Source organism: Lissotriton helveticus, chromosome 5_1, assembly GCF_964261635.1.
Source record: "Lissotriton helveticus chromosome 5_1, aLisHel1.1, whole genome shotgun sequence".
NCBI classification, from domain to species: domain Eukaryota; kingdom Metazoa; phylum Chordata; class Amphibia; order Caudata; family Salamandridae; genus Lissotriton; species Lissotriton helveticus.
The window spans coordinates 232,891,512-232,917,700 of NC_136065.1; the positions used below are offsets into that span (position 1 = coordinate 232,891,512).

The 26,189-nt window shown below is 42.1% G+C and overlaps 1 protein-coding gene across 1 annotated transcript in view; it reads left to right on the forward strand.

The window, feature by feature from the left end:
• The first annotated feature begins 208 nt into the window (after positions 1–208).
• Positions 209–26,189, forward strand: part of LOC144752434 (olfactory protein-like) — a 43,915-nt gene continuing 17,934 nt past the window's right edge. The window contains exons 1-3 of the mRNA XM_078640365.1: positions 209–307; positions 5,123–5,262; positions 25,919–25,986. Coding sequence (XP_078496491.1) covers positions 209–307; positions 5,123–5,262; positions 25,919–25,986 — 307 coding nt within the window. The remainder of the gene's footprint in view (positions 308–5,122; positions 5,263–25,918; positions 25,987–26,189) is intronic.

Sequence of the window (26,189 nt, forward strand, 5' to 3'; positions counted from 1 at the left end):
GATTATCAGGATATCTCTTGTATCTCCAGTGGTGCAATGTGTTGCATAACAAAGTCTTGGCAGCAAATAATCTTCCTGCTTTACTTCCTGTAGTGAGATGTATAAATGTACAGCATGCAGAGCAGCAGTCATCTGAGCCTCAGGAGACAGAGTCCACTAGCCATAAGAGATCCAGAGTCACAGACAGCTTTAAATCTTGAAGATCATCATGTCTGCAATGTGGGTAACCCTTGGTCTGCTCTTCTCAGGCCTGCTTCAAATGCAGGCTATGGAGATTCCAGTCATGAGCAACTTTGACCCTGAGAAGGTAACTATCATAATTGTGTTCATCTGCTGCACATATCTCAAACTTGGAAAATTATCAGGTCTGTGAGGAATAAAAGAGGTGCACAGGACACACCACTTAATGCATCATCTCCAAAGCATGTTCATTTTAAACTGAATAACTTTGATCTTCCAGTGCAGCAAATTAGATCTTTATTTGCCATGCACTACAACCCTGCTTTTAGTCACCAATAATATTCTACTTTGGGGCCTAACACATATTTTCCAATGTTTTCAGTTCACTCTTCAGTTGTTCCAGACAATCTAGTATGACAGGAAACACACCTCTTCCAATGCACCTCAATTCAGTCCTGAATTACTTCAGATATTACCCTATTGCATTATAACACACTCCTTCCAAATACATCTAATTTCAATCCTCAATCACGCTATATCCTAAATAGTCTGTTATTAAATACCCATTCCTTTCAATGCATCTCAAATGTTTTCCCAGCATTACATACACATACACATTCCATCCAATGCAACTCAATTGAATCCTTAATCACCCCAGGTATTCTGATATGGCATTGTAACACACTCCTCCCAATGGACCTATATTGAATAATTATTGACCTTGGATATTGGGGTATGAGTGTAACACACCCCTTCAAGTGCACCTCAATCTTCACCTGACCATTTCAGTTATGCTCACAAAGGGATCTGACACAGCACTTCTCAAGAACTCTGTTCCAGACATGCACTATTTCAAATACTGTATTTAGTTGGCAATACTTCCCTTCTGCCTGCACCACTTCTGAGATTCAGATTCTGCTATTAGTAATAGCACATGGGTAGTTTTGGTGAGTCAGTCATTTTTGGTTTCCTTGTAACGTTGGCACCGTCAGACAAATCTGCATGAAACTTTAAAAATAAAATATGTCTTGGGATGTTTCATGCAGATCCGTCAATTTAGGCCCAAGGATAATCAGTAATTCACCATTTTATTTTTAGTTTTGCTTTTTGACACAGAAAAAGCAGTTGAATGGAATGATGCAAATCGTTGCATGGAGTTAGAAATGTACTCAAGGAAGTGCCTCTTTTGTTGTGATATAAATCAGGTATAAATCTGGTTAGTAATTTTTGAGAGGGGCTCAGGTTGGGCATGAAGGTATTGTGGCAGCCAATACAGGACTCTTGGACATTTGAAAAGACTCATAAGGGGGCAGTGTGAACACATATTGACCACCAAGCCAATTTGTGGTAATTCCAAAGGGAACCACCCAAGCGTTTAAAATAAAAATAAAATATACATTTTCTTGTGGGATCTATGGATTCTCGAATCAGAGCAAGGCACTCCTGTGTGGATTTAAGGACCCTCTTCAGATTTGAGGATCAATCGAGGATCTCTAGAGAATCCTCAGATCTGACATGATCCAGGGAAGCTTTCAGAGGTGAAAGGCAACAGGGCAGGTAAGCTTGCCCTGGATCTACATATCCCATTTTAAATCCACAGGTAAAAAAAAAAAAGGCAGGAGGGCTGATTTACCATTTGTCGGATGATACACCCTCTAAACGGGTGGCAAAGAATATTGCCTCCCCATCCTGACGGACACAGTATGCCAAATTTTGAGATGACTGCTGCTTGCCCATTGGTCACCATTATTCACTTTTGTATACTAAAAGACACGGATGATGCCTTTCAATGCCCAAAAAGTATAGTGGTTGGCCGCCGGTGGTTTTGACAGTCATTCACAAGGTTTTTACATTTTATTTTCAGAACCAACCTTCCAAAGCAAGAGATTGTTTCAGAAAAATAAAAAAAGAACACCCCCCTCACCCTCCTGTCTTTCATTTCCTAAAGCAGGAGTTTGTTTAAGAAAAAAAAATAAAAAAAACCCTCAACTAGGAAATGTTCTCCCAGCATTGGCGGGGCTTTACTTTTTTCCGTCCCTCTGTGCCCGGTTGCTCCTTGAACAGAACAAAAAGACTGCACACCAGTTAATTGTATTTCATTTTCATTAAACAAATCGTAAATGCAATTATTCACTATTTGTGCAAAAAAAGAATTGACACAGGAAACTGGAGCCTCAACCAACATCTATTGGGCCAAGCCACTCCTGTGTTCCAGGCACTGTTCTTGCCACCTCTAAGGCCAGAGATTGCAAAGGCAGTGCCTGGGGTCACAAGGGACAAGCCAGGGGTGGCAGCTGCGACCTTTGGTGATCCCTAATTGACTTCCATTACCGACTATGTCGACGGAAAGTTTTTAGCCCTCCTGTCTCTAAATGAGGCGGATGGACCACAGGATTGGCGGGCATGGAACTCTGTTGCATTAATGAGAGAGTATATTGTCCACCAAACTCTGAATCAGGCCTAAATAACTTGAGATCTACCCTGCTGTGCTTAATCCCAAGCAAAATAGGCAACAATAAAAATACACGTACTAATCCTTCAATAGCTCTGGCAATGGCAGATTTCAGACAATTTAACGGCTTCAGAAAAAAATGATATACTGACAAGAGAAATACAAGCCTTTCTAGAATTATCTGAAGTGGATACCAGTGTCATGACATCAGAAGTGGAAATACATGTGAAAGAAAAAGCTAAACAGAACACAGTTCAGAGCCTAATGAAGAGTTCATTTCACTTCTCCAAGGCAGCAAGGTAAAATAGAAACCGAAAGACAGTTCTTGAAACAAAACAGGATGTCCATACTGCTGCATTTTTCTGAAGGCTCAGCCTAGGAGAGCTCCTTACACTACAACCACAGCTGCTAGGCAGTTATCATCTGTTATGTGGATGCAGAATCATACGAACTCCTAACACTCAGGTGATTTGTTTCGAAGTATAAAAATCACCCTAAATCAAAAGAATATTCCACCCAACTGTCTAACGACTTTCAGTTTCTGAGAATAAGAGAGGTTTTAACATCTAAACAAAAAGAGGCAGATTTACAAGGCTAGCGCATCTCTGCAAATCAGCAGGGATGCTCCAGAACACTTGCGACACGCAAAACCACCCGTGCGCCACCACTGATGCGCCGCATTTACAATGCGGCGTGCTGTGGCGCAACGATGGGCAGATGCGTGTCGCATTCCCCGGCGGAAATGCGGCGCATTGCTGGAGTCGTGTCGCAAGCGCGACGCGGCTCCACTTTTACGAAGCGTACCTGCTAGGACGCCCACCCTGCGCTAGAACGCCCAGATGAAACCTGACACAGGGGCTACAACGTGACGCATCGCCCTAGATGCATCACGTTGTAAATATGGCACAACATGGCGCGTGGTTTATGCCGATGCTGCGTCACAGAAGTGATACAACAGCGGCGTAAATGTGTCGCAAGGGGCTTGTAGATCTGCCCCAAAGTGCTCAAAGCAGAAGGCGAATGAAATAATAGAGACTCTTCTGACTCTCATGGATACAATGCAGCAGAGAAAATCAGCTGGGCCATTATTCCCCACCCCCCCCCCCACCCTCCCTCCCCCCACAGTCTTTAATAAGATAATGGGGATTAACAATGGATCCATGGCATAGCTGACATGCCCAATTTACTGTGGCAGGATATCACTTTCACCTAGGAGTACTAATAAATATTTTTGGTTGGGAAAGCTATTACATCTGTTAGTTTCGCATATACATTAAAAATAGCTTGGAATAAACTGTACATGCAGATGCACAGAGCGTAACGTGCTGATTATTGCCATTTTTGAGGGAAGGTCAGGAATCATGGTTTATTCAAAGCTGCCTCTCATGAGTTTCCTCCTTCCCATACTCAGATGTGTTAATAAATACAATAATGTATTCATTGCATCTCCATAAACACTATGCACTGCGTGTTTGAGTGTTTTTATTCCACAAAATGCTGTGGTATCAACAACCATATCTGACAAAGAACCATGAAATATGGAACACATGCTACCACTCGCAGAGAAAAATGGACCTCATCATCATAATGCCAGTCACAAGCCACTCTGCAGAGCGTTATCATTGTCATGGCTAGTATGATGTGCATCATGAATAATCATATTATGTGACAAAGTCATTTAAAATGTGTCAAAAATGCAGTTTATGTGATACAATCTCTTCCAGTATTACTTTCATCAGTTTTAGTTGGAAACCTAGGGCCAGATTCAAAAAGGTTCCTTACACTTTTGAGTAATTTACACATTTGTGTAGGTTTAATACTTTTTTGGGTATTCACAAAATCTGAGTTTATATTTACTTCAAAATTGTAACGTACATGTCTCCACCAAACTGAAGGGCCTGGAGTCTATTCATGAACTGCAGGGTTTAGTCACAAAGGTAACTAACACTTTTGAGTAATTTACATGTGTTGTTTACTCTTACACATTTGAGTAACTTTACAGTTGGATTCGGTGAATAGTCAGAAGTATTAAAGTTACTCAAAGTGTAAGAGTAACTCATATGATGTCACCAGAACCCCACAATGGGAATATTGGACCATATTAAATAATTACCCAATATGTATCCTTTCTCTATTTCTCACCCACTCTCTCTTTCTCTCCCTTTCACTCTCTATATAGACAAAACAGTGGACCCTCTGTAGTTATTGTTAAGTCTAACTTTCAACACCTTTGATGGCAGCTTGACAAACCTGCATTAAACTCTAGAAAAGCTATGCTCATCAATGGGGGAGCATTTACAGGAACTCTGAAAACAATGCACGTTCTTCTTGTACTAAACTATTGGGCCAGTGTTTTGAGTAATGCCACTTCAGAATCCTGATCGAGCAGTAGTTTTCTCCTGTACTACGGCCACCGGTAGAGGTGGTTCTCATCTGCCAGCTCTAGCGTGTCTGCATTCTGGAGTCTTTTGATTGTCCCTTCTCTTCCAGATTCTAGGACTGTGGTATGCTGTGGCAGTGGCATCAGACTGTCCGGAATTTGTTCAGATGAAGTCAATGATGAAGATGCCAATCACCAAATTCAGCTCACTTGAAGACGGAGACTTGTATGCTGCCACAGGCGTCCCAGGGTAAGTGTTAGACAAAGCACTCAACAGAGATAGTAGCCTATTGGCTAGGCAGTATTCGATGAGCATGAAATATATAGAGAATACGGCAATGATTTGTATTAGAGCTTATTTGTTTTGTTAACGTATGTGCATACAATTCCAAAATTATTTCACTCGACATACTTTGGTGAACATTTCTCACTTTAGAGTCAGTTTTTACACATTTTTGGACACCCTTTTTACCCCATTCCTTGACTAATAATTCAACCTTATGCCCTGCGCACAGCTTCAGAAATTGTTAGTTTTTGAACTTATTCCATCAGGCCATATCCAATCTCTGTTTACTCTTAGTAGTATACTGCTACTCCCCTCTACCCTAATGGTAAGTAACATTATCACTTTATTGGAACGATGCATAGTTCTTGTGACACAAAAGCGAAGTAGTCTGTTGTAGACATCTGAGCTGTAATCTTATTTGCCTCATGGGAAACGATGAAGGGCCATTAGAAAGTGTTCTTAGACAAAATCAATAGCCTAGCTGGTGTTTACAGACAAATGCCTTGTTACATTTAATTCATCAAGTTGAGCTGATGAAACACATTGGATCCCAGGAAATCCTTGACAACTCCCAGAATGGTTTTCGTGCCTGTCACAGCACCAAAACTGCCTGGTAGCAGCCACCGACTGTATCCCCATGCAGTTTGACCAAGGCAGATCAGCAGTGCTGATTTTGCTTGACTTTTCAGTGGCATTCAATAGAATCACCCCAGTGCTCATGATTCAGTGACTGCATGAAGCAGGAGTTACTGGTAGGGCCCTGCAGCTTCTCCACTCTTTCATGACCGGCAGAACTCACATTGTTAGCTATGGTGGCTTTAGAGCAAAGGCTTTCCGCCTTCCCTATTGGGTTACCCATGATCTTCCCTTAGCCCCACTCTTTTTAACATCTTTGTGACGCCTCATGCAGAGTTGGCGAGATTGTTCGGTTGCCAGGTGCTCTCCTACCCGGACAACACACAAATGATCGTTTCCATAACAAATGATTTGCAATCAGTTGCCCAAAGGTTTAATCAATGTATGTCCAGCATTATATACTGGATGCGGGACAATTTATTAAAGATCAATGCGGACAAAACCGAGGTGCTAGTCTTTGGATCACAGAACTCCATCTGGTCAGACTAGGGTCTTACCTTTGATGCCCAGGTCAGCCGGACATTGGCACCTGTTACTACATCTTAAAAACCCTGCAGAAAGTCCTGCTGTGTATACCACATGAAGTACATCGGCCTACTATCATCGCACTGGTTACATCCCGGCTAAACTACTGCAACATTCTATACCTTAACATCACCACAGAGTCCCTGAACAAGCTTCAGGTGGTACAGAACGCAGCGGCAAGGCTGATTCTCAACATCTCGATGTATCAGTCAGCCAAGGAAGTACTTCAAGCCTTGCACTGGCTCCCTATCAGGAAGCGCATTTCCTTTAAGGTCCTAAGTATAGTGGACGAGGCTATGCACAGCAATGGCTCCTCACACGTAAAAAACGTGTTGCAGTGATACAATCCCTGGAGGACCTTGGTACACATGGTTGACCAGAAAGACAGGGCTTACTATTCTAGACACAGTTTTAAGCTACAAATATGAAAATGAAGTGGTGTATTTACTTTTAGTTTACAGATCCAGTAGTACAGATCTTACTCTATTAGCGAGCTATTGCGGGGTCCTGCTTTTAGAAAAATGTCTGATGCCACCCTGGTTTGCTTCTGTAGAGAGGACAAAAGGTGAAATATCCTGTACACTACATTGGAAACTAAGAGATTTCTTTGCATGCTACCGTGTTTCGTTCGCAGGTACGCTTTGGTGTTTTTAAGCAGGCAGGGAGAACAAACGACAGGAAGTTTTCGCCCTTTTGCAATTTCATGACATTAGCATTTGTCACACGAGTACATGCACCATGAAAGGGAAGCATCAACTGCAGATGATAAGAGGCCAAATTTAAGCACAGCTGAATTTACCTTTGCTGTCAAAATTAACAAGCATCAACGCTATGACACATTACAGAGTTTTTAGAGAGAGGCTTTTTTGTTTCTGATACGATAGATAACCCTGCTCTACACTCTTGCCCATGGCACGTCACTAACAAAAAACTCTGGTCCGCTCTTGATGCTTCCTCCTTTTCTTTTGATCCACTGTAGATTATCCAATGTTCATTAAACCACTATAGAATTCCTGTCACAAAGCTACCCAGTGGTAAAACACCAATGAGAACGCTACTATTACACTAACCTACTGTCAAGGTGCTAGACAATAGGTGTTGAGCAACCTCGTGGTTTCACACGCTGTAACATAAGAACACAATAAATGGAAACACAGCATATTCATTGTATATTTTATTACCGCTTATCGATTTGGACCACATCAGCTCGTATTACGGTCCTATATGCTGACATTGTCTTAGAGAATTCTGTTTTTGGTCTAAGACCCATTCCTACTGTATGTACTGTTGTATGATACCAAATCGCATGAAAATATCATTCCAATAACTGGCCGCTTGCCTTCCACGAGCTGTGTGGTTCTGGATCTAAATCTGCACTGACTTATTTTTACTTTATTTGACTCAACAATGTAAGATCCATGATTATGTGTATTATTGTTTTGTATTTACTTTCTTTTCTTTCTTGTCTAATGAAAATGATTTGAACAGAAAAAAAAAAATATCACCATGGATGGGTTTGTTTTCCTTCATGGCACTATCCTGCATGTAAGTCCTCATTTCATGCAAATCTGTCCTTTAAAGGCATAACATTTCCATGACAATGTATTGTTTTGGGACACTGTTGCACACAAGGCACATTTAGAGATTTCAAAAACAGCCCTTTGTTCAATTCTTTCAAGAACAGAAGCTCCTGTTTGACAGAGTCAAACGAGTTGATCCATTTTATGTACTTTGGTGTGGCATGTCGAGGTTTCATTCCTACACCGCAACACTGGATTTTATTGGAATCTGTGGGGAGGTTCAAGGGCCAACGCCACCTCAATGTTGCTGCAAACTTGGATCAGCTGTCTTGTCTCCACAGCTGAGATTACTCTTTTCCTCTAACCTGGTGCCACAGTCTGCCCTATTTCTCTAGTGCCAAATTCACTTACACAAAATCTGCGCGCCAACTAAACCAACAGCCGCACCAACAGCCGCCGATTGGCTGCAGTGCACGTGCGGCAGACTTTGGAAATCACCCGATAGGCTGACTAGGGAAGAAAGAATCTAGACACTTGATTGGCTGCTGTAGTGCTTCCAGTATTAATGTATCTAGCTTCAGATTGCTAACACCAATTTTAATCCTAGCCTTGCTGTTGATGCCATCTGTTGATAGCTGTACCCTCTCAAATAACCGAGCTGGCTTTGTGGTTGCTTAGCACAACAACGCACTGTGCATGGTTTGGAGACATATGCAAGAATGCCTGCAATCATAGCGTCCTTGGCAGAGTCAGGCAATAAGCCATTGCTTAAGTTGGAAATGGTGCTGATGCTAATTAATTCACCCGCTAGAATAAGCTGTGAAATGTATTAGTAATTCCTCATTACAAGAGTAACGGAGTAATGTGGAATTACTAAAATCCTCCAATTCCACAGGCGGTATTCCAAATTCCACCCACCGCTAGTCTTAAGGAGAAGCACTTTCTCCACACCCACCTGCTGAAGGGATTAGCCTTTGTTGTTTAGACTTGCTACATTTTTCACCAAAGTGTTAGACCTGTCAGCCTTAGGGTGACCTTCCCCTAAACCTTTTACATTCACCCCTCTTATTTTCACTGAATACATTTTTGTTTGTCTTATGACTCTGTGTACTTTATCACAGCTAACCTGTCTAAAGTGCTTGTGCTCTCTCCTTTAAACCTGGTGAAATATGTCTTATACATTATTAGCTTATTTACTTTACATATATATCCCATGTAGAGTGGGACGCTATATAACCAGTGCCTGTATATTAAATGCTACTAGTGGGAATGCAGCAGCTATTGTGCCACCCACTTAAGTAGCCCCTTAAAACCTGACATTGCAGTCTGAATGCAGTTTTAAACTGTCAAATGGACCTGGCAATATAACCCATTTGCCTAGCCTTAGACTCCCCTTTTATTACATATAAGTCATCCCTAAGGTAAGCCCTATGTAGCCCACAGGGCAGGGTGTACTATAATTAAGAGGCTGGACATGCACTTTTAAGATTTACATGTTCTGCTAATGAAAAACTCCTAAATGCATTCTTTACTACTGTGAGGCCTACCTCTCCTGTAGAATAACATTGGGTTGACTTATTAAATGTAATAGATGCTAACTTTTGATTGAGAAAAAGTAAGCATTTCATGTTTGGTGTCTGAGAGATTGTAATAAAAAATTCCTCTTTAATGGCACAGCCCCACTTACAACTAAATAGACTGTGCTCACACAAAGGACTTGTCATCCTTGCATTGTTCATGCAGCCAGCTTGGAGCCAGGGCAGAAGAGGCAGGAAACTTCAAGCACTTCAGAAGGATTTCTCTAGAAACTTGTTCTACTTGAAAGAAGACACCAGGTATGAAGATGGGACCCTCAGAACCACTCTCAGAGGACTGTGTGCTGCAATGTACTCTGCCTTCAGCCCTCATAGTCCAGCTCCACTGCTTGAGCCCTTCCTCATCACTTGAAGCAAGGACTACCAGAGTCACTTCAAGGCCTAGGGGGCTAGTCTCCTAATCAAAGCCTCAGGGACAGCAAAGGCTCCTACCATATGGAACATGTACCTGGACCCATCCTGAGTGTGTCCTAAGCCCCCAAGTGGTGCCCCTCCAGGCCCTTCCAATCCCTGCCCCACGGTTCCGGTGCTAAAGGTGCCCAGATTGCCAACATCTAAAGCTTGGGATTTGGAATATATTTGGCTAAAACTGCTCTGACAACTTGTAGTGTAGTTCCTATTATCCCAATAGGCTCTGCGCATTGGAATAATACCTTCAATAGTATAGGCCTAGACCAGACGTTAACTAGGTCTTCTATTGTCGATATTAAACTTAAAGTTTTGGGTTTGCCAGCTACCTCAGAGTTCACTAGAAACTTTCTCGAATAGGCAAGGAGGAGTTGAACCTCCCTGGATAGACAAGAAGGGATTTAGTTTCTGACAACCATAGAACATGACAACTTTGCTCTCCCCTAATCAAGAGTGTATCTCTAGAGTCGTGTGAAAACAAAAGACAACTTATTTTACTCAGTCAGTACGTGCATTCTTAGTCTCACCAGATTGTAGAGAAAAGGAAGAGACGGGCGTGTTCAATAAAAGATGGTATTTATTGATCAGTCTCTTTTCTCATACAAGAGAAATGGATCGATATCATCGCAATACTTATGGTTAAGTAAAGTGCATACAATAAAAGCAGAAGTATAAAATAATACTGTAAAAACATTTATATGGTTTCTAAGCCATATAGTGGTTTAAAATGGATAAAATAGATACATACACATATACATTTGACTAATCGTACTCAACTGGTGTTTCTAACTACGCCTACCCCAGTGTACCTGACCTAAGCCTAATACGTGGGCGGGAATAGAAAGTAGCAGTTTAAGTTAAGTTTGTTTTGCCAAGTGACTGACTCAAGAATTCTCTGCAAGGGGTTATTCAGTTCTGTACCTGGAATCTAGGATGGTGAGGGATGGTATCTCTCGTCTTTGGTCTCGATATTCCAGGCTGCCTGCAAGGGCTGCTTGGAAGCGCCGGAGCTGGATTTCTCGGCAGGAGAAAGCAGCGTCTCGTTCTCAGCGCGTCAGGAAGGCGGGGCTGCGCCAGCGGGGTCTGCTCTGCTCTGGGCTTCGGCAAGTCTGGCTGCTCCGATCTCGTCACCACTGCGTGTGTTTGCTTAAGGCAATACCGGTAATATTTATACCTGTAAGGTGCCGAGATTGACGTAAGGATGGACATAGATACGTCAATAAGGATGTCATACGACTTGGTCGTTAGCACATTCTTTTGCTGAAGTTCTCGGTGAAATCAAAACAATGGCCGCAGGGTTTTTCCCAGGTTGTCATAGGTTTGATTTGTTTTGAGAACTCCGTATGCCTTATCAGGGGCTGGAGGAATATTGCTTGTCTAATTAGATGGCAAGCGTTATGACCTAATCAGATAACACGTTCCTGTGCCGTGGTGTGGCTTAATCAGATAACGGTTTCTGCATCATGGGATGGCTGCTAGTTAACTTGTTAACCAGAACAGGGTCAGGAATAGGGGGATTGATACAGAACCTATAGGAATACATCACACCCACTCCACGCTAACTATGGCCGTATTTACGAATCTAGGCATAGTAAAACATACTGTAGAGTATCGTGTATACCTTACCACCCCAAAATACATATAATGCATTTCGAAATAATGTAATATACGGAAAAACAGTCATATATACTATATGTACTCAAGCTGTAGAATAATGCTAAAGTAATCACGCATATGTATACATTATTACTATTTGAATATGAGAATTACACATGAAATGGCTCTTAATACAGAAGAAAAAAAGTTTGAGACCATTCCATCACAGAATAAAATAATTATGAACATACCAGCGGGCAGCTAATGTCTATAAAGTTTCCAAAAATAGAAATTTAGTTCTCCAAGAATAGTTCTTACTTTAAGCAAAAGATAAGTGTCCCGAAAAATCGTAAAAATATTTTGGGGCTGCTGAAAAAATTGCTGTCCGTGAACTGGAGGGAAAATTGTTCATGCTACTTTATTATTAAAGTTGAAGGCCAAATTCAGGGTGTTGGGAACGCCGTGTGCTAGCTTGCTCAAAAGTCGTTATTTCTGCTCTGGTGAGAACATCATATCATTGAGACTGTCGAAAAAGCTGTCAACAGCTTCCTGTGAAAGTTCCACTAACTCGGAAAAAGGTGTAACCATGCATTCATGTGCATGATTGTCTCCATTGACGTTTTGATTAGTATTGCTGACAGAAGGTCGTACCTGATCGATGCTGCTTTCATCTTGAACTTCACTACCCCTTAATCGTAGTGGTGAAGTTTCCACGAATGCCGTCATCAGGATTGGCAGCCGTTGAGGGCAGCACAAAGCATGAGCCGTTACCGGACCCAACAATGTTTCTGCATCCATAGGCGCATCCGATTGTAGCGTCAGACAGGTGTCCAACACGCATTCTTCCCCGCACAGCAAGCACCTTAATACAGGTAAAACACATCGATGCCACATTGGTCGGAATGAAAGAAACCAAGTCATGTTCAGGTCTCTAAGCCGGGATAGTCCCAGGATTTTTGATATCCGGTCCCGGTATCCAATGGCTCGGATTGTTTCTTCCCTTGTCGCAGGTGTTTTGTCTGTGACATGGTTTGCCATAACGAAATATAAGGACCAGGAATAGGATTCCTGCAATTAGTCCCAAAATGAGGGGAAGTCCGCCAAAAATCGAATGGACGAAGTCTGGAAAAATACCCAGTATGGCTTTGAATGGTGTTAATGCCATCGAAAATACTGTCTTAAATACTTTTGAGACTCCACTGGTATCAGAAATATTTAAGATTTCATTCAGGATTTCTGCGAAATGTATGGGGGAATTAGTTGATAGCAATGAGTGAATCTCTGCAGTCGTCCTTGCGACTAGGAGATCATACGTTTCTTTTGATGACGTGAGCCTGGTCGGCGTCTGAAGAAGCACTGTTTTCATTCTGTTTAAAGTATCAATTCGAATAGAAGTAATTTTCAAGTTAGGCCATGCCCTTGCCTCCCTGTCTGGAAAGGAGCTGGGAAACAATAAGCGTCCACAGCACATGACCTTCGCAGTCGTAGTTATGAGATAAGGAATCCCGGGCAGAAGACTACAACATCTGCGATCCACAATTAGAATGTAACTCCCGTTATAGAGTCTTTTAAAGAATGGTTCTATCTCTGTTGCAGGTGCGCCTAGCTGGTGACATGAAAGGTTATTTGAGTTCCCTTCACAGGCTCCATGCAAACTAATTCCATTACACAGAAGTGTACCGCTTAGTGACATCGCACAATTATTGCCACTAAGAAACACTTTCTGTCCTTTATTACTGACACATGCATGTGAATAGGGCAAGTTCCATGTTGTCTTAATGTACCCTTTTCCCAATTTTTCGTACATGCCAGCCTGTATATATTTTTGGCAGTATTGAAACCTGAAGGTTGATATTGGAATATTAATTATCCCATGTATTATCCATTCACTGACAGGTCGTTCTGACATTGTCACTGGTAATCTCTCGAGTTTCTCAATGCTCAGGATTGTATAATCAGCACCCTTCTGTGCCATACTGACTTGTTTATCAGTAAGGTTAAAGATATTGAATAGTGACGTTGTGTTCATTAAACGCCAAGGCACAAAGCCTGAACGCAGATTTTGTAACGTCCAGCCAAGCTGTACAATAGAACGCAATTGAGACTGACCGTGTTGTAACAACAGTAAGTCTTGCGATAATATGTCGATTGCTGAAGACACAATGCTGTCCAAAGAAAAAATTCTGGAGGACAGAGTCATTAACCCATTGTCCACTACAGAAAGTGATTTTTCCAAATTAATACGGTCAATTTCCCGTATACTTTCTGCTGTCTCAATCTGAGTTACCTTCCAGGCCTCATTGTAAGCTGCATATATAGAGGCTGCTATGAAGCGTTTTTGACGCTGTTTGCGTGGTCCCATAATGAAATCACGCAAGTCAGCACCATCAGTAAGTAAAGTTAGGTGTTGCTTAATTTCTGTCAGTGTGGAAGTTTGTAGCCATTGAAGGCAGAGTTTGCCCACACTGTAGGTGGTGATTATCCCTGGATGTTGTCTTTGGGAATATCTAGGCTCTGGCCTGGTCAATGTGAACCCCTGTATTTTGTTCAGGAATCTCTCTTGACAGTTATTAGTATCTGTGGGCCAGATCAACCATTGTTTCCAATCAGGATGTGTTCTGTTTTGGTTTAATACATAGTTTACGTCTATCTCTTCATCTGTAGAGCTATTGCTGTTCATAGTTGGCTTTGGAATAGACAGTTTATTTAAGTCTTTGATTTTGGCTAGGCCAAGACAGGTAGTTTGTTGAACAGTGTCATTCAAAAATATAATTTGTTCTGGGATCATGCAGGCTCTAAACAATGATTCTATACCTTGTACTTGCCATTCTTTTGTACCCCAAACACTTTTTACTTCAACATTTTTGTCCCAATAATCAAAACCAAATGTATTCATTTGTGCAAAAAATGAGTCCGAATATATCAATTTTGTGTTTGTAATCATAGTTTTTGTTCCTGTCTTATTTGACAATTTGAAATAAAATGTTTCAGCATTACTTGTGTTGAACCCTGAAAAGTATGAATATTTGTCATAAACGGTTCTTGAGCTTCCTTTTGGAGGGGTTGCACAATGTTCCCATTGATTATAATTTAAAACATTTCTAGGTTGTGCAGATTTATGTAGAAAATGGTTACCACAGTGGTTGTAACAGTACATACTATCATAATTAGACGAACCCTGCAAATAATCATGTTTGGTAAATTTAGCAGACATCACTAGGTCAGACATCATATTATTAATACTTAAAAAGTCCCAATCATCAGCAAATGAGCTTGGTTCTACAAAGTCACTCAATGAGATCTTGATTTGGTGTGGATATTTCAGGATTTCGACCGGACCATAAATTTCATAGTCAGTGTTGTCCCATGCTACCCCACCCGGTATAGGATTGGCTGTGAAGTTGACTGAAGAAAGTTCTCTTTTCTCGACGTGTGAAGACGTGTGTGGCTTGAGGATCAAGTTGATTTTCTGGCTTGCTGTGTCCATTTTAGCATATTTTCCCTCAATGAAGCGTCCCAAGCATAGTACCATGATGAGCCAGAGTATGAGGATAAATGCACCAAAGGACACCCAAAATTCAATCCATGGAGAAATCAGATAGGTTTCTTTCAGCTGTTTCAAAAGTTCCGTAGCTTTATCTTTAAAAGTTTTTGTTGATGGCTGTGTCTTTGATTCACTTAGGTCTTCAGAAGAATCATCAAAGTTGATGAAGTAGCCGGATGCCGTTCTATCAATTGTTCCAATTGCTTCAGGATTACTGTTTCTTGCAGCTTCAGCATATTCATTTGTTACTTCATTGTAGGTTGGTGTGTCTCTACTAAATGTTTTTATTTGGGTTTTTAGAGGTCTGAGTTCCAATGCATTGTTGCATAGTCCTTGTTGTTGTTCTGTAGGCGTTTCGAATGTGATTAGCCTCTTAGTTAGGACCTCTGTATTGGTAGCAAATCTTGGTGTTCTGCTACTTATCGGGAGTCCACTTGGCCTACTGTTTGTTATCGGCCACATGATTGTGGTTTTACCAGGTCGATGGATACAACTCGGTTCTCCTTTTTACCAGCAAGCGGCGGTAGTACAACTGATCTTGTCCCGTTGATAGACAAGACAGGAACTGCTTTTCTGTAAGAAGGCCCAAATTCCTTCTTTACCGCGATCTTTTCTCTGACTAGATCCCCGACTTTTGGAATCCAGACAGGTCTTGCTGGGACAGGTGGTGGTTCTTCAGTGGTTGTTGGCTGCTGTTTCAACTTTATGTTGCTCAGGTCTTTTCTTGTTTCGTTTAAGTCCTGCAAAATAGCCAAACGATCTTTGATATCAAAGCTTTTTTCCTTCACCACTGAAGTCTGACTGTCAAGATCTAAGACCAACATCCTAGTTCCAAACAATAATTTGTACGGACTGAATCCCTTCAGAGAATTTCTTGGCAGGTTGTTTAGACTACGTTGGACACTTATTAGATGTTTGACCCACCCAGCTCCCGAACCTAATATCCTTTCCGTTATAGATAGCTTTATGCCTTGGTTTTTTCTTTACACCATCCCGTATCCCTCAGGAAGGAAGTGAGAAGAATCCCGCTGTGCTATGCTCATTTGGCCATGCTTCCCCACAGGCTTGAGGGCTAAAGTGAAAACATTGGTCAAACGTAGCATGCTCCTAGCGTATATGCCATTAAGACTCGCAAATCCTTGTATAACAGTCCCGACGTCAGCCGAGTGCTGGGGGTCTACATTATAAGTGGAAACTAGTCTTTATTTGTTAATCGGACGCATTATTAACACTGGAATTACTGATTATTGTTTAGCCCTTATTGAGTGAACCGCCATGGTATTACCCCGTTCCTCTCGCCGCTGCGATCTCTGTTGCAGTCCGGGCATTTTTTTACAAAAATGTGATGATGCAGGCTCATGCCTGGCCACCAGTACACTGATTGTAGTTCTTCCAGAGAATCTTTTAGTTTGAGGTGTCTGAGACCCTCGCCAATATGTGCGTCTGCTATTAACAAAGTTCTCCTGTCCTTGTTTGGAATTACTCTATCCCCCACTCCAGGGATTCGAGCAAAAGGGACGGAGTTTGCATCGATTATGTATGTATAATTGAGTGGATAGTTGATCGGTAGCGCTGAGCAGTCGCCTTTTGATGACGTTTTCACCGCCAGCACTGTTTCACCGTCAATGTATTTCACTGTACGCTTTTTTCTAGCTACGGAAGCCGATTTAGTTGCTACCGCTGTGGCTGTCTCAGCCAATGAATTCCCTGCAACGTGAACGCCATCACGTTGATGACTCAGTGTATGTATCACGTGAGTCTTTGGTAGTTCTTTCTGTAACAGAACTATTTGTTCCCAAAGCAGTTTTTGCTTTATTGTTGCACCTGTGTCATCTTTGTAACCGTTTTGAATCCATTTCTGCAAATCGTTGTTATATGATTTGACGCAGTAATATGAATCGGACACTATAAGTGTCGGGAATTCGCGATCTGCATTATCTAGCGCCATTTTCAATGCTATTATTTCAGTCTGTTGTTCTGAATAAGTTTCTACTGAGTGTGTTTTTGTTAATAGAGGTCTTAGTTTACCTCCGCGCCACACTTCTTTTGTAATCTCACATGTGGGGTTGTATGCTTGTTCTCCCCAAACGGAGGGTTGAGCATGTCCGTCTGTATAGATTACAAAAGCGTATTGTCGTAATGGCAGAATGTCGATTGGCAGAGGGAATGTTCTTTCATATTCTAGATTTTTCAATTCTTTTAATTCTGGATCAAAGTAGTATTTTACTCTGTCCGTTGTAATTGAATTTACCCATTGTATCCATTCCGGATTCAATGCTGTTGTTGGTAAATTACACGGTGTTGTTAATGCCTCAAAGGCTGATTCTGCTGTTCTGACTGTGATACGTCTACCGTCAGCTTTATCTTTTTCTCTAGCTATTGCGGTTTGAACTGCATGAACAATGTTTTCTTTAATGCTGAACTTCTTTTCAGCTTCTGTGTACAAGTGTGATTTGAATGCAATCGGAACCTTTTCTCCCTCATTAGAGGTCAGATATGTGAATCCGCATCTTCCTGGGATGACTCGAATCACAAGATTGCGTGTGTTATCACGTGTTTCTAATTTTGTTTTAATTAACATGTCTGTTTGTAAGGATCTCAGAATTTCTGTGTGTATTTGAGTCCAATTGGTTCTTTTAAAATCTGGTTGTATTAGATCATAAAGGGGTTTGACCTTTTCTGCGTAATTTGCAATGTATGTTCTTCCGAAATTTAGGAAGCCTAGAATTGACTGTAGGTTTTTTAGTGTTCTAGGTGCTTGGAGTACGGCACATTTCTCTAGGAAATTGTCAGCCAGGCTTTTGCCTTCACTTGATAATTCATATCCTAAGAACAGGACTGTTAGATGGGCAATTCTAGATTTTTTAAAGTTGAATTTGTAACCCTCTGCTGCGAACCCAAGTATTATGGTGTTCACCCTCTTCAAGTGAGTATCCAAGTCATCATCTGTTAGGTATATGTCGTCGACATAAGATAATGCTTCGTCATCATATGTTTGTAGTAACTCTGTTACTCTCGCTGAGAATAATCCCGGGCTGTTCTTGTACCCCTGGGGTAACTGACAGAATTGTTTTTGAGCGCCATTTATTGAGAACGCGGACAAGTATCTGCTCTCTGGTGCTATATTTTGACAAAAGAATCCATTAGAGATGTCTAATGTTGTTTTGTATTTTTTGCGCACTATGTTATTCATTAGTGCAGCACTATGCGAGTTTTGTACTGCAAAAGTTTTGCAACATGAGTTAAGGTGTCTGTAATCTAAAACTAGACGATATGAATTGTCTGGTTTGGAGACCGGAAACAAAGGGTTGTTCATTTGTGAGGTGCAAGTTTCAATCACCCCCTGGTATTCTAATTGGTCTAGGATTTCTTTTACCTGTTTTTTAGCTTCTTGCTTAATTGGGTACTGTCTTTGTGCAGTAGGTTGTGATTTTAACTGGATTTTTGTGAGGAGAAGAGTCCTCATCCCATCCTACATGATTTTTATATAAAGCAGGAGCTTGAGCTACTGCCCACTTTCTAGCAAGTGTGTATTTTTTATGAATTGGGATATGATTTGAGAAGGCAGGCATAATTATTTCTTCGCCATGAGGGCAGTCCCTGACAAACTCCGGTGGCCAGTCTTTTTCAGCTAGAAGGATGTCATAGCCCTTGGAGAGATTATCCCAAAATAGTCCCCTTATTTTTCTAGTCTTATCCCCTTCTATACGTAAAGTTATTTCATATATTTTGTGAGGTTTGCTAACTCTGGTGTCTGCAGTTTCCACTTGAAGGTATTCATTCGTGTCCACTGTCTCCAGATGATTCATAAGGACTTTGCGAGCTATGCTCACTTCTGCTGCGCTGTCTAGCATTGTCTGAGCCCATTCTCCGTTTTTCAGTTGTGTCCTCAGTATTCTTGGCATTGTTAATTACTTTAATACTGGCTACCTTCTTTTTTGGAAATTGTACTTTCTTTTTTAGATGAGCAGGTTCCTTGTCTTTGGACTTGACGTGCTCTTCTCTTTGTTCTGATCGTCCTCTTCTTTCCGATTTCTGCGAGGAAGTCTGAAAAGATTGAGAGGGGCGTGTATCAATTTCTTGATATCTATCACGCTTCTTTATATTATCCCTATTTCTAAGGTTGTATTTTTTCCCAGAGGGCTCACTTTGGGGAGACCTGTGTCCTTGGTTTGGAGATCTTTCTCTCCGCCGAGGAGACTTTCTTCTGGTCTGGAATCTTTTTTCTTTAGGATTGGATTGTTTGTTTCCATCCCAGCTCTTTTTTTGTGATGTTAAATTATTATTAAAAAATACTTTTTCAGGACTTTCAATCAGTCGGGGTTTTACTGGTATTCCACCTAAACTATCTCTACCTAGTTCCTCATAGGACTTTTCTATAATTCTGGCAATTTCAGCTGGTTGGTCTGCTATATCTGTTTCTTTTAACCTTTGGCGGATCGCCACGTTTGTTGCTTCTCCCTTTATGTTGGCTAGTAATATAGCCGAGACCTGCTTGAAGTCTTTCAGTAATTTCATACCAAGAGTTAAAGCGGGTTCTGGACCGTATTCATCTTGAATTTGTTTTAGCACATCTGGTATTACCGAGATGGATGGAACACCATGCGTTTTTGTGTAAATGGAAGCAAAGACTGTACCCCAAGTGTCACAGTCCTCCACGTATGGTGCGATTCCCATTGGAAGACAGATAGTCAGAATCCTGTGTTTATCCACAGGAGTGGTGTCTGGAAACACCGCCTCTATTTGGGTGATTTTTTGTGCTAACCAGAATGGTATTTGTTCCCGTTTAGCTGGTACTTTACCTAGGCAGGACTGTATGTTCTGTGGTGTAATTTTATTATTGTTCCCCTGATGAGGGGTCAGCTGTGGAATTTTAATTGCTGGTTGGATTGTTGAAGTCCGCATTACATATTGGACTAATTGTCTATGTACTTTTATTAATTGTTTTAGTTGTATTAAAAGATCTGCTGCAGACATTCTTTCGATGTCTGGATGTGGTGCGTATCCGGCTAGGACCGGCCACGTTGCTCCTGGTCTACCTAATGGACCGAGCCTGGTGATGTGATTATTATGTTTTAGGGCGCCATTAAACAAGAGCAGGTGCTCTTGAAATTTAAGTGGTACTTCCACCTCCTCGAAAGGAGTGTATTCATTAGGAGGTTCCTCTGTTTTGTAATAGTGGAAGTACTTTGTTACAGCGTTTGCTGCTGGAAAGTGTATCCATGAATAGAATACCTCTGTCTGACGATATTCGTGTGCCTCTATTACGAATATGACTGTGCCACCTCTAGGTGTCAGTCCATTTTCTATAAGTTTTAAAGTTATAGATTTTCTTATGTTGACCGGGATGAGTATTATATCCGGGTCTGCTGCTTGCATAGTAATATCAGCTGCTACGAGTTCAGCTGCTATTCTAGCTGCCTCTCTTTCTCCTTCGCTGTCTGACATTGTACTGTCCAGAAGGTTATTCAGTTTGTTTGCAGATCAGGTTTCTTATGGAAACAAAGATTAGATGCACAATATTTTGGAACAGTGTATCCTTCAACGTTGATTGAACCAAGAACCATACATAGGAGTTTCCTCCTGCGAGGTTTGGCGGATATTACCTTTCACCCACTCCAGACGTCTTTGGAGTATTATGGGAAAAAGGGGTCTGAGTGAAAAAGCACGACTGAGTTACTCTAATGTCTTGCGTTAGTTTTATCGCCTTTCCAAACGTTTGGGCGCCATGTAGTGTAGTTCCTATTATCCCAATAGGCTCTGCGCATTGGAATAATACCTTCAATAGTATAGGCCTAGACCAGACGTTAACTAGGTCTTCTATTGTCGATATTAGACTTAAAGTTTTGGGTTTGCCAGCTAGCTCAGAGTTCACTAGAAACTTTCTCGAATAGGCAAGGAGGAGTTGAACCTCCCTGGATAGACAAGAAGGGATTTAGTTTCTGACAACCATAGAACATGACAACTTTGCTCTCCCCTAATCAAGAGTGTATCTCTAGAGTCGTGTGAAAACAAAAGACAACTTATTTTACTCAGTCAGTACGTGCATTCTTAGTCTCACCAGATTGTAGAGAAAAGGAAGAGACGGGCGTGTTCAATAAAAGATGGTATTTATTGATCAGTCTCTTTTCTCATACAAGAGAAATGGATCGATATTATCGCAATACTTATGGTTAAGTAAAGTGCATACAATAAAAGCAGAAGTATAAAATAATACTGTAAAAACATTTATATGGTTTCTAAGCCATATAGTGGTTTAAAATGGATAAAATAGATACATACACATATACATTTGACTAATCGTACTCAACTGGTGTTTCTAACTACGCCTACCCCAGTGTACCTGACCTAAGCCTAATACGTGGGCGGGAATAGAAAGTAGCAGTTTAAGTTAAGTTTGTTTTGCCAAGTGACTGACTCAAGAATTCTCTGCAAGGGGTTATTCAGTTCTGTACCTGGAATCTAGGATGGTTGAGGGATGGTATCTCTCGTCTTTGGTCTCGATATTCCAGGCTGCCTGCAAGGGCTGCTTGGAAGCGCCGGACCTGGATTTCTCGGCAGGAGAAAGCAGCGTCTCGTTCTCAGCGCGTCAGGAAGGCGGGGCTGCGCCAGCGGGGTCTGCTCTGCTCTGGGCTTCGGCAAGTCTGGCTGCTCCGATCTCGTCACCACCGCGTGTGTTTGCTTAAGGCAATACCGGTAATATTTATACCTGTAAGGTGCCGAGATTGACGTAAGGATGGACATAGATACGTCAATAAGGATGTCATACGACTTGGTCGTTAGCACATTCTTTTGCTGAAGTTCTCGGTGAAATCAAAACAATGGCCGCAGGGTTTTTCCCAGGTTGTCATAGGTTTGATTTGTTTTGAGAACTCCGTATGCCTTATCAGGGGCTGGAGGAATATTGCTTGTCTAATTAGATGGCAAGCGTTATGACCTAATCAGATAACACGTTCCTGTGCCGTGGTGTGGCTTAATCAGATAACGGTTTCTGCATCATGGGATGGATGCTAGTTAACTTGTTAACCAGAACAGGGTCAGGAATAGGGGGATCGATACAGAACCTATAGGAATACATCACAAACTGAGGGTAGGAAGGGCCAACCTGCATCTCTATGTGCCTCTGTGCATAGCCGCTTGGCCTGACTTCGCAGTAGGTCCTGCTACCTTCTCAGCAGCAGCAACTTCTGTTCAACGGTTTTTGGCCAAAAGAGTATCCAGCCTCCTGGAACTCTCCTCGGCTGGTGCCTCCTGCCGCATCCCACTGGAGATTTTTGACTTCCAAAACAGCTACTAAGGGGTCCATTAGTATGTCGGGCGGATTGCCTCCGCCAGGGTGGCGGTAGCCACCGCCACCCTGGCGGAGGCAATCCGCCCGACAAGCACTCTCGTTTTCCCCTCTGCCAGATTAGGATGGCGGAGGGGACAGCGGCGGACGGAAAGACCGTCTGCCGCTTTACCGCCGCGGTTGCAAGATTAATATGGTGGCGGTGTCCAATGGACACCGCCAGCCATATTACCATGGCACAAAGTAGGGGCCTTTCCGTGGCGGCAATGCTGCCACGGAAAGGCAGGCGGAGATTGCTGCGGGGGCCCCCTGCAGGGCCCCCAGGTTGCCACCACTGTTGGGGGGCACATGGGGGGTACCTATGGTACCCCCCCACATGTACATATGCAAAGCGGCAGGCACCGCGCGGTGCCTGCCGCTTTGCATCTTGAAATGCGTCAACATATGTTTTGCATTGTGGCGGGCGGTGCAGAGAGCACCGCCCGCCACAATGCAAAACATATAGGATGTGCCCGCCACTGTGGCGGGCACATCCTAATACCCACAACGGGACCCCCGCCCTTATGGCGGGCGGTCCCGATCTCCGTTAGGGTGGCGGGCGGACAAAGTCCGCCCGCCATCCTAATGGACCCCCAAGTCTGCACATCGAAATCTTCACCACAACTTTGTCCAGCGGCTCCCCAATGAAGACTCCTCCATCTTGGACACAGCCTGCAGCCTTGCCCCTCTTAACTTTACCATCTCAGAACATTTCTTTCAATTTCTTCTAAGTCCAAAGGTGAGCGCTGACTTTATGTGACTTGCGCTCCATCGCGGTCGGACATATTTTTTTCTTTGATCCTGTCTTGCGCGGCTTGCTGTCAGCGGTTATCCCTTTAATCTTTGGCATGCTACTTCTTAACTTAAACTTTAAAAATTCATAACTCCGGTTCTACTGATTGGATCTTTGTTGTCTTGATTAATTTATTAAAACCTCCTCTATGTTTCTAAATTGTGATGAGATTTTTCTTGATCTGAGGTTTCATGTTCGTACTGTTTGTGTGCAGCAGAAATACTTTACTCATTGCCTCTAAGCTAAGCCACACTGCATTTGTGCCAAGTTACCAGAGGGTTAAACACGAGTTAATTCAGTGACTTTTGTGGTTCACCCTGACAGGGATTGTGGCTTTTGCTTGAGCAGGAATAACACCCCACTCGATCAACAGCCCAACTGCTCACACTGAGCGATTTTTAAACCCTTACATTGTATTGATCTGAGGCCATTGACCAACACTCAAATATTACAATCTCCTTCTCCTAATAACATCACCTGGGATGAAACAGCTTATAAGGAACCAATACATTGGACTCATTTTCTCCAAAGTTTAATTTTAGGACTGATGAAGCAAGACTCACAGGATACTGCAGTGAGATGAGGGTTGCATAGAAAAAGCTGGCAAATTAATCATAGTAAATGCAGAGAGTGTTGTACTAGATACTTTAAATGAGTCGTGCACAAGAAGAGAAATGCCACCTCCCAAGGCTGAAGAATGGTTGCTATGTCTTAATTCAAAACCATCACAGTGGCTAATGCTTTGTCAGTGGGGGAGTCTGTTAGGTTCCCTTCATAGAAAGACAAGATGCAGTAATGTCTATACATGGACTTACCACCTGTTCGTGAGAATGCAGAGGGATTCACTTAGAATAGTGCGCTGCCTTAGGCAACAGTCAAGACCACAAGAACTGGCAGCATGGCCCGTGGAACAAGTTATCCTGGTGTGGATGAGTGCGGACGGGCTGGCCTTTGGCACATTGCCAGTTCAGCCATGGTTCGCATCTGCTGTGCAGCCATTCTGGTAGGAATATTAAGCAGCCTGTAAGTAATGGTACGAGTCAGTTGATCCGTCTCCGGTATAAGTAAGAAAGACAAAGTAATGTGACTGAGGTGTGGGGACAAGATGGCAGACCAGGTGAATCATCCAATTCTGTGAAAAATACTAGGTGAGAAAAACAAGTTAAATGAACAGCAAAAAATATAAACTAACATGAATAATACAAACTAAAAGAATAATGTGCTAAGCAAAATAAGAAATAATAACAATGTAAAAGGCAAGTTGGAGATTTTCTCAACATAAAAGACAACATGAGATAGGATTAAAGGTAATTTTAAATGGTCTCAGGTTATGAGTATCTGGAAGAGTTTTGTGCTGACAGTAGTACCATTTAGAAGGCCCTTCTCAGTGTCAGTGCTAATCAAGTTTAATCCTAAAGATTTTGTGGCCATGGGCAAGAAATATTTTCGGGACCCCTGTTGGAACAACTTTGAGTTTTTTTATGATTTCTGCTAATTCAAGCTCTACATTGCCTAGCAATATTGAATAATATGTTGAAGGCTGAGATACAGGACTACACAGAAGTGAGCTAGAGATAAAGTTAATTTCCAAAAGGACCTCTTGGCAGGTGGGAGCCCTGCCCTATTGCCCACTTTGTCCAAGCATTGAAACGTCACAGCGCTAATCAGGTAACCCCCCATTGATGAAAGGAAGAAAGAAAAAGCAAAAGGGCTGATTACCAACTAATGCAATTTCTGATGGTGTTATGTGATAAGCTCAGAAGGGTTTGTGTCTTCTGCAGTGTTCTGTGACCCAGTCAGGCATTGCACTGTGCTCTGAAGGCCCACATATATAGAAAGATAGAGAGTGTTCCACATATATATTTCATCCTCACTTCTCCTACATTATATCATCTGATCCCCATATTCCAAGTGCCCAAAATGGTCTGTGCCTAAAAAACTGCTTTGGCAGACCTGTTATTCTAACATATCTCACCTTTCATTTCACTACTGCTTGATCTCCTCTAAAAGTAACCGCACATCCTCTGGGATTGTGTTTCTCCGTAGTGTAGTCTGACTGATCATCGTCTATGTACTCGTGGTGGGTTCGCAAGAGTTGTGAGCAGCGGCAGCAACAACAACAAGCCAAGAGGGCAGGGGCTGGATTTTGAAGCACATGTTTTAGCACTATCACCAGAGATGTGTTGGGGTGGGCCAAGGCTTCATAGCCTCATTTTCTTGGGGGGCTAGGATAATATCGTACTGCCCCGTGTATCTCGCCGAGGTCTATGAGGGTATGACAGGCCGCTGGCTTATGTTTGAGGGGCAACGGATGGCCTCCAGTCTTTATTCTGAGTTTGGGTGGGGCAGAGCAGAACTACGCAGAATTCCACAGAGTTTTAATGTAACTCTGCAAAATTCCACGTGGTACAACTCCACGATCTCTGGCCACCTCTAACGAGTACACTAACACCTTTCAGGAAGACTGAATAAGTACCGGGCCTAATTGGTAGGCTGATCCATCTCCACCATGACTATTGAAAACATTGACTGGTAGCTACAGTATCATATTTGTGAAGTCTATTGATCTGGTGAACTCTTATCTGCTAAAACAAATAACAAGGTACATATTTGTTCTTTGTCTACAGCACAATGGAATATTAAATAATATGCACGCTTATTTGTGTTCTTTTCCAGACCTTCAGGATGCATGAAGATGGATATGGTATACCATTTCGTCAAAATCGGTCAATTCACTCTAAGTGGTGAGTATCAGCCATAGGGGGTGTCTATTCCACAATAATGGTGTGAGAAATGTGTGTAATTTGCTTTTGCATAATGAGGGGTAAAATTGGAAAAATTGCACATAAATATGCAAAATGGAAATCCGTCATTTAGCACGATATTGTAGCAAAAAATGCATTTGTGCATGATTTTTTGACATGAGGATCCCTTTTGGACTAAAAAG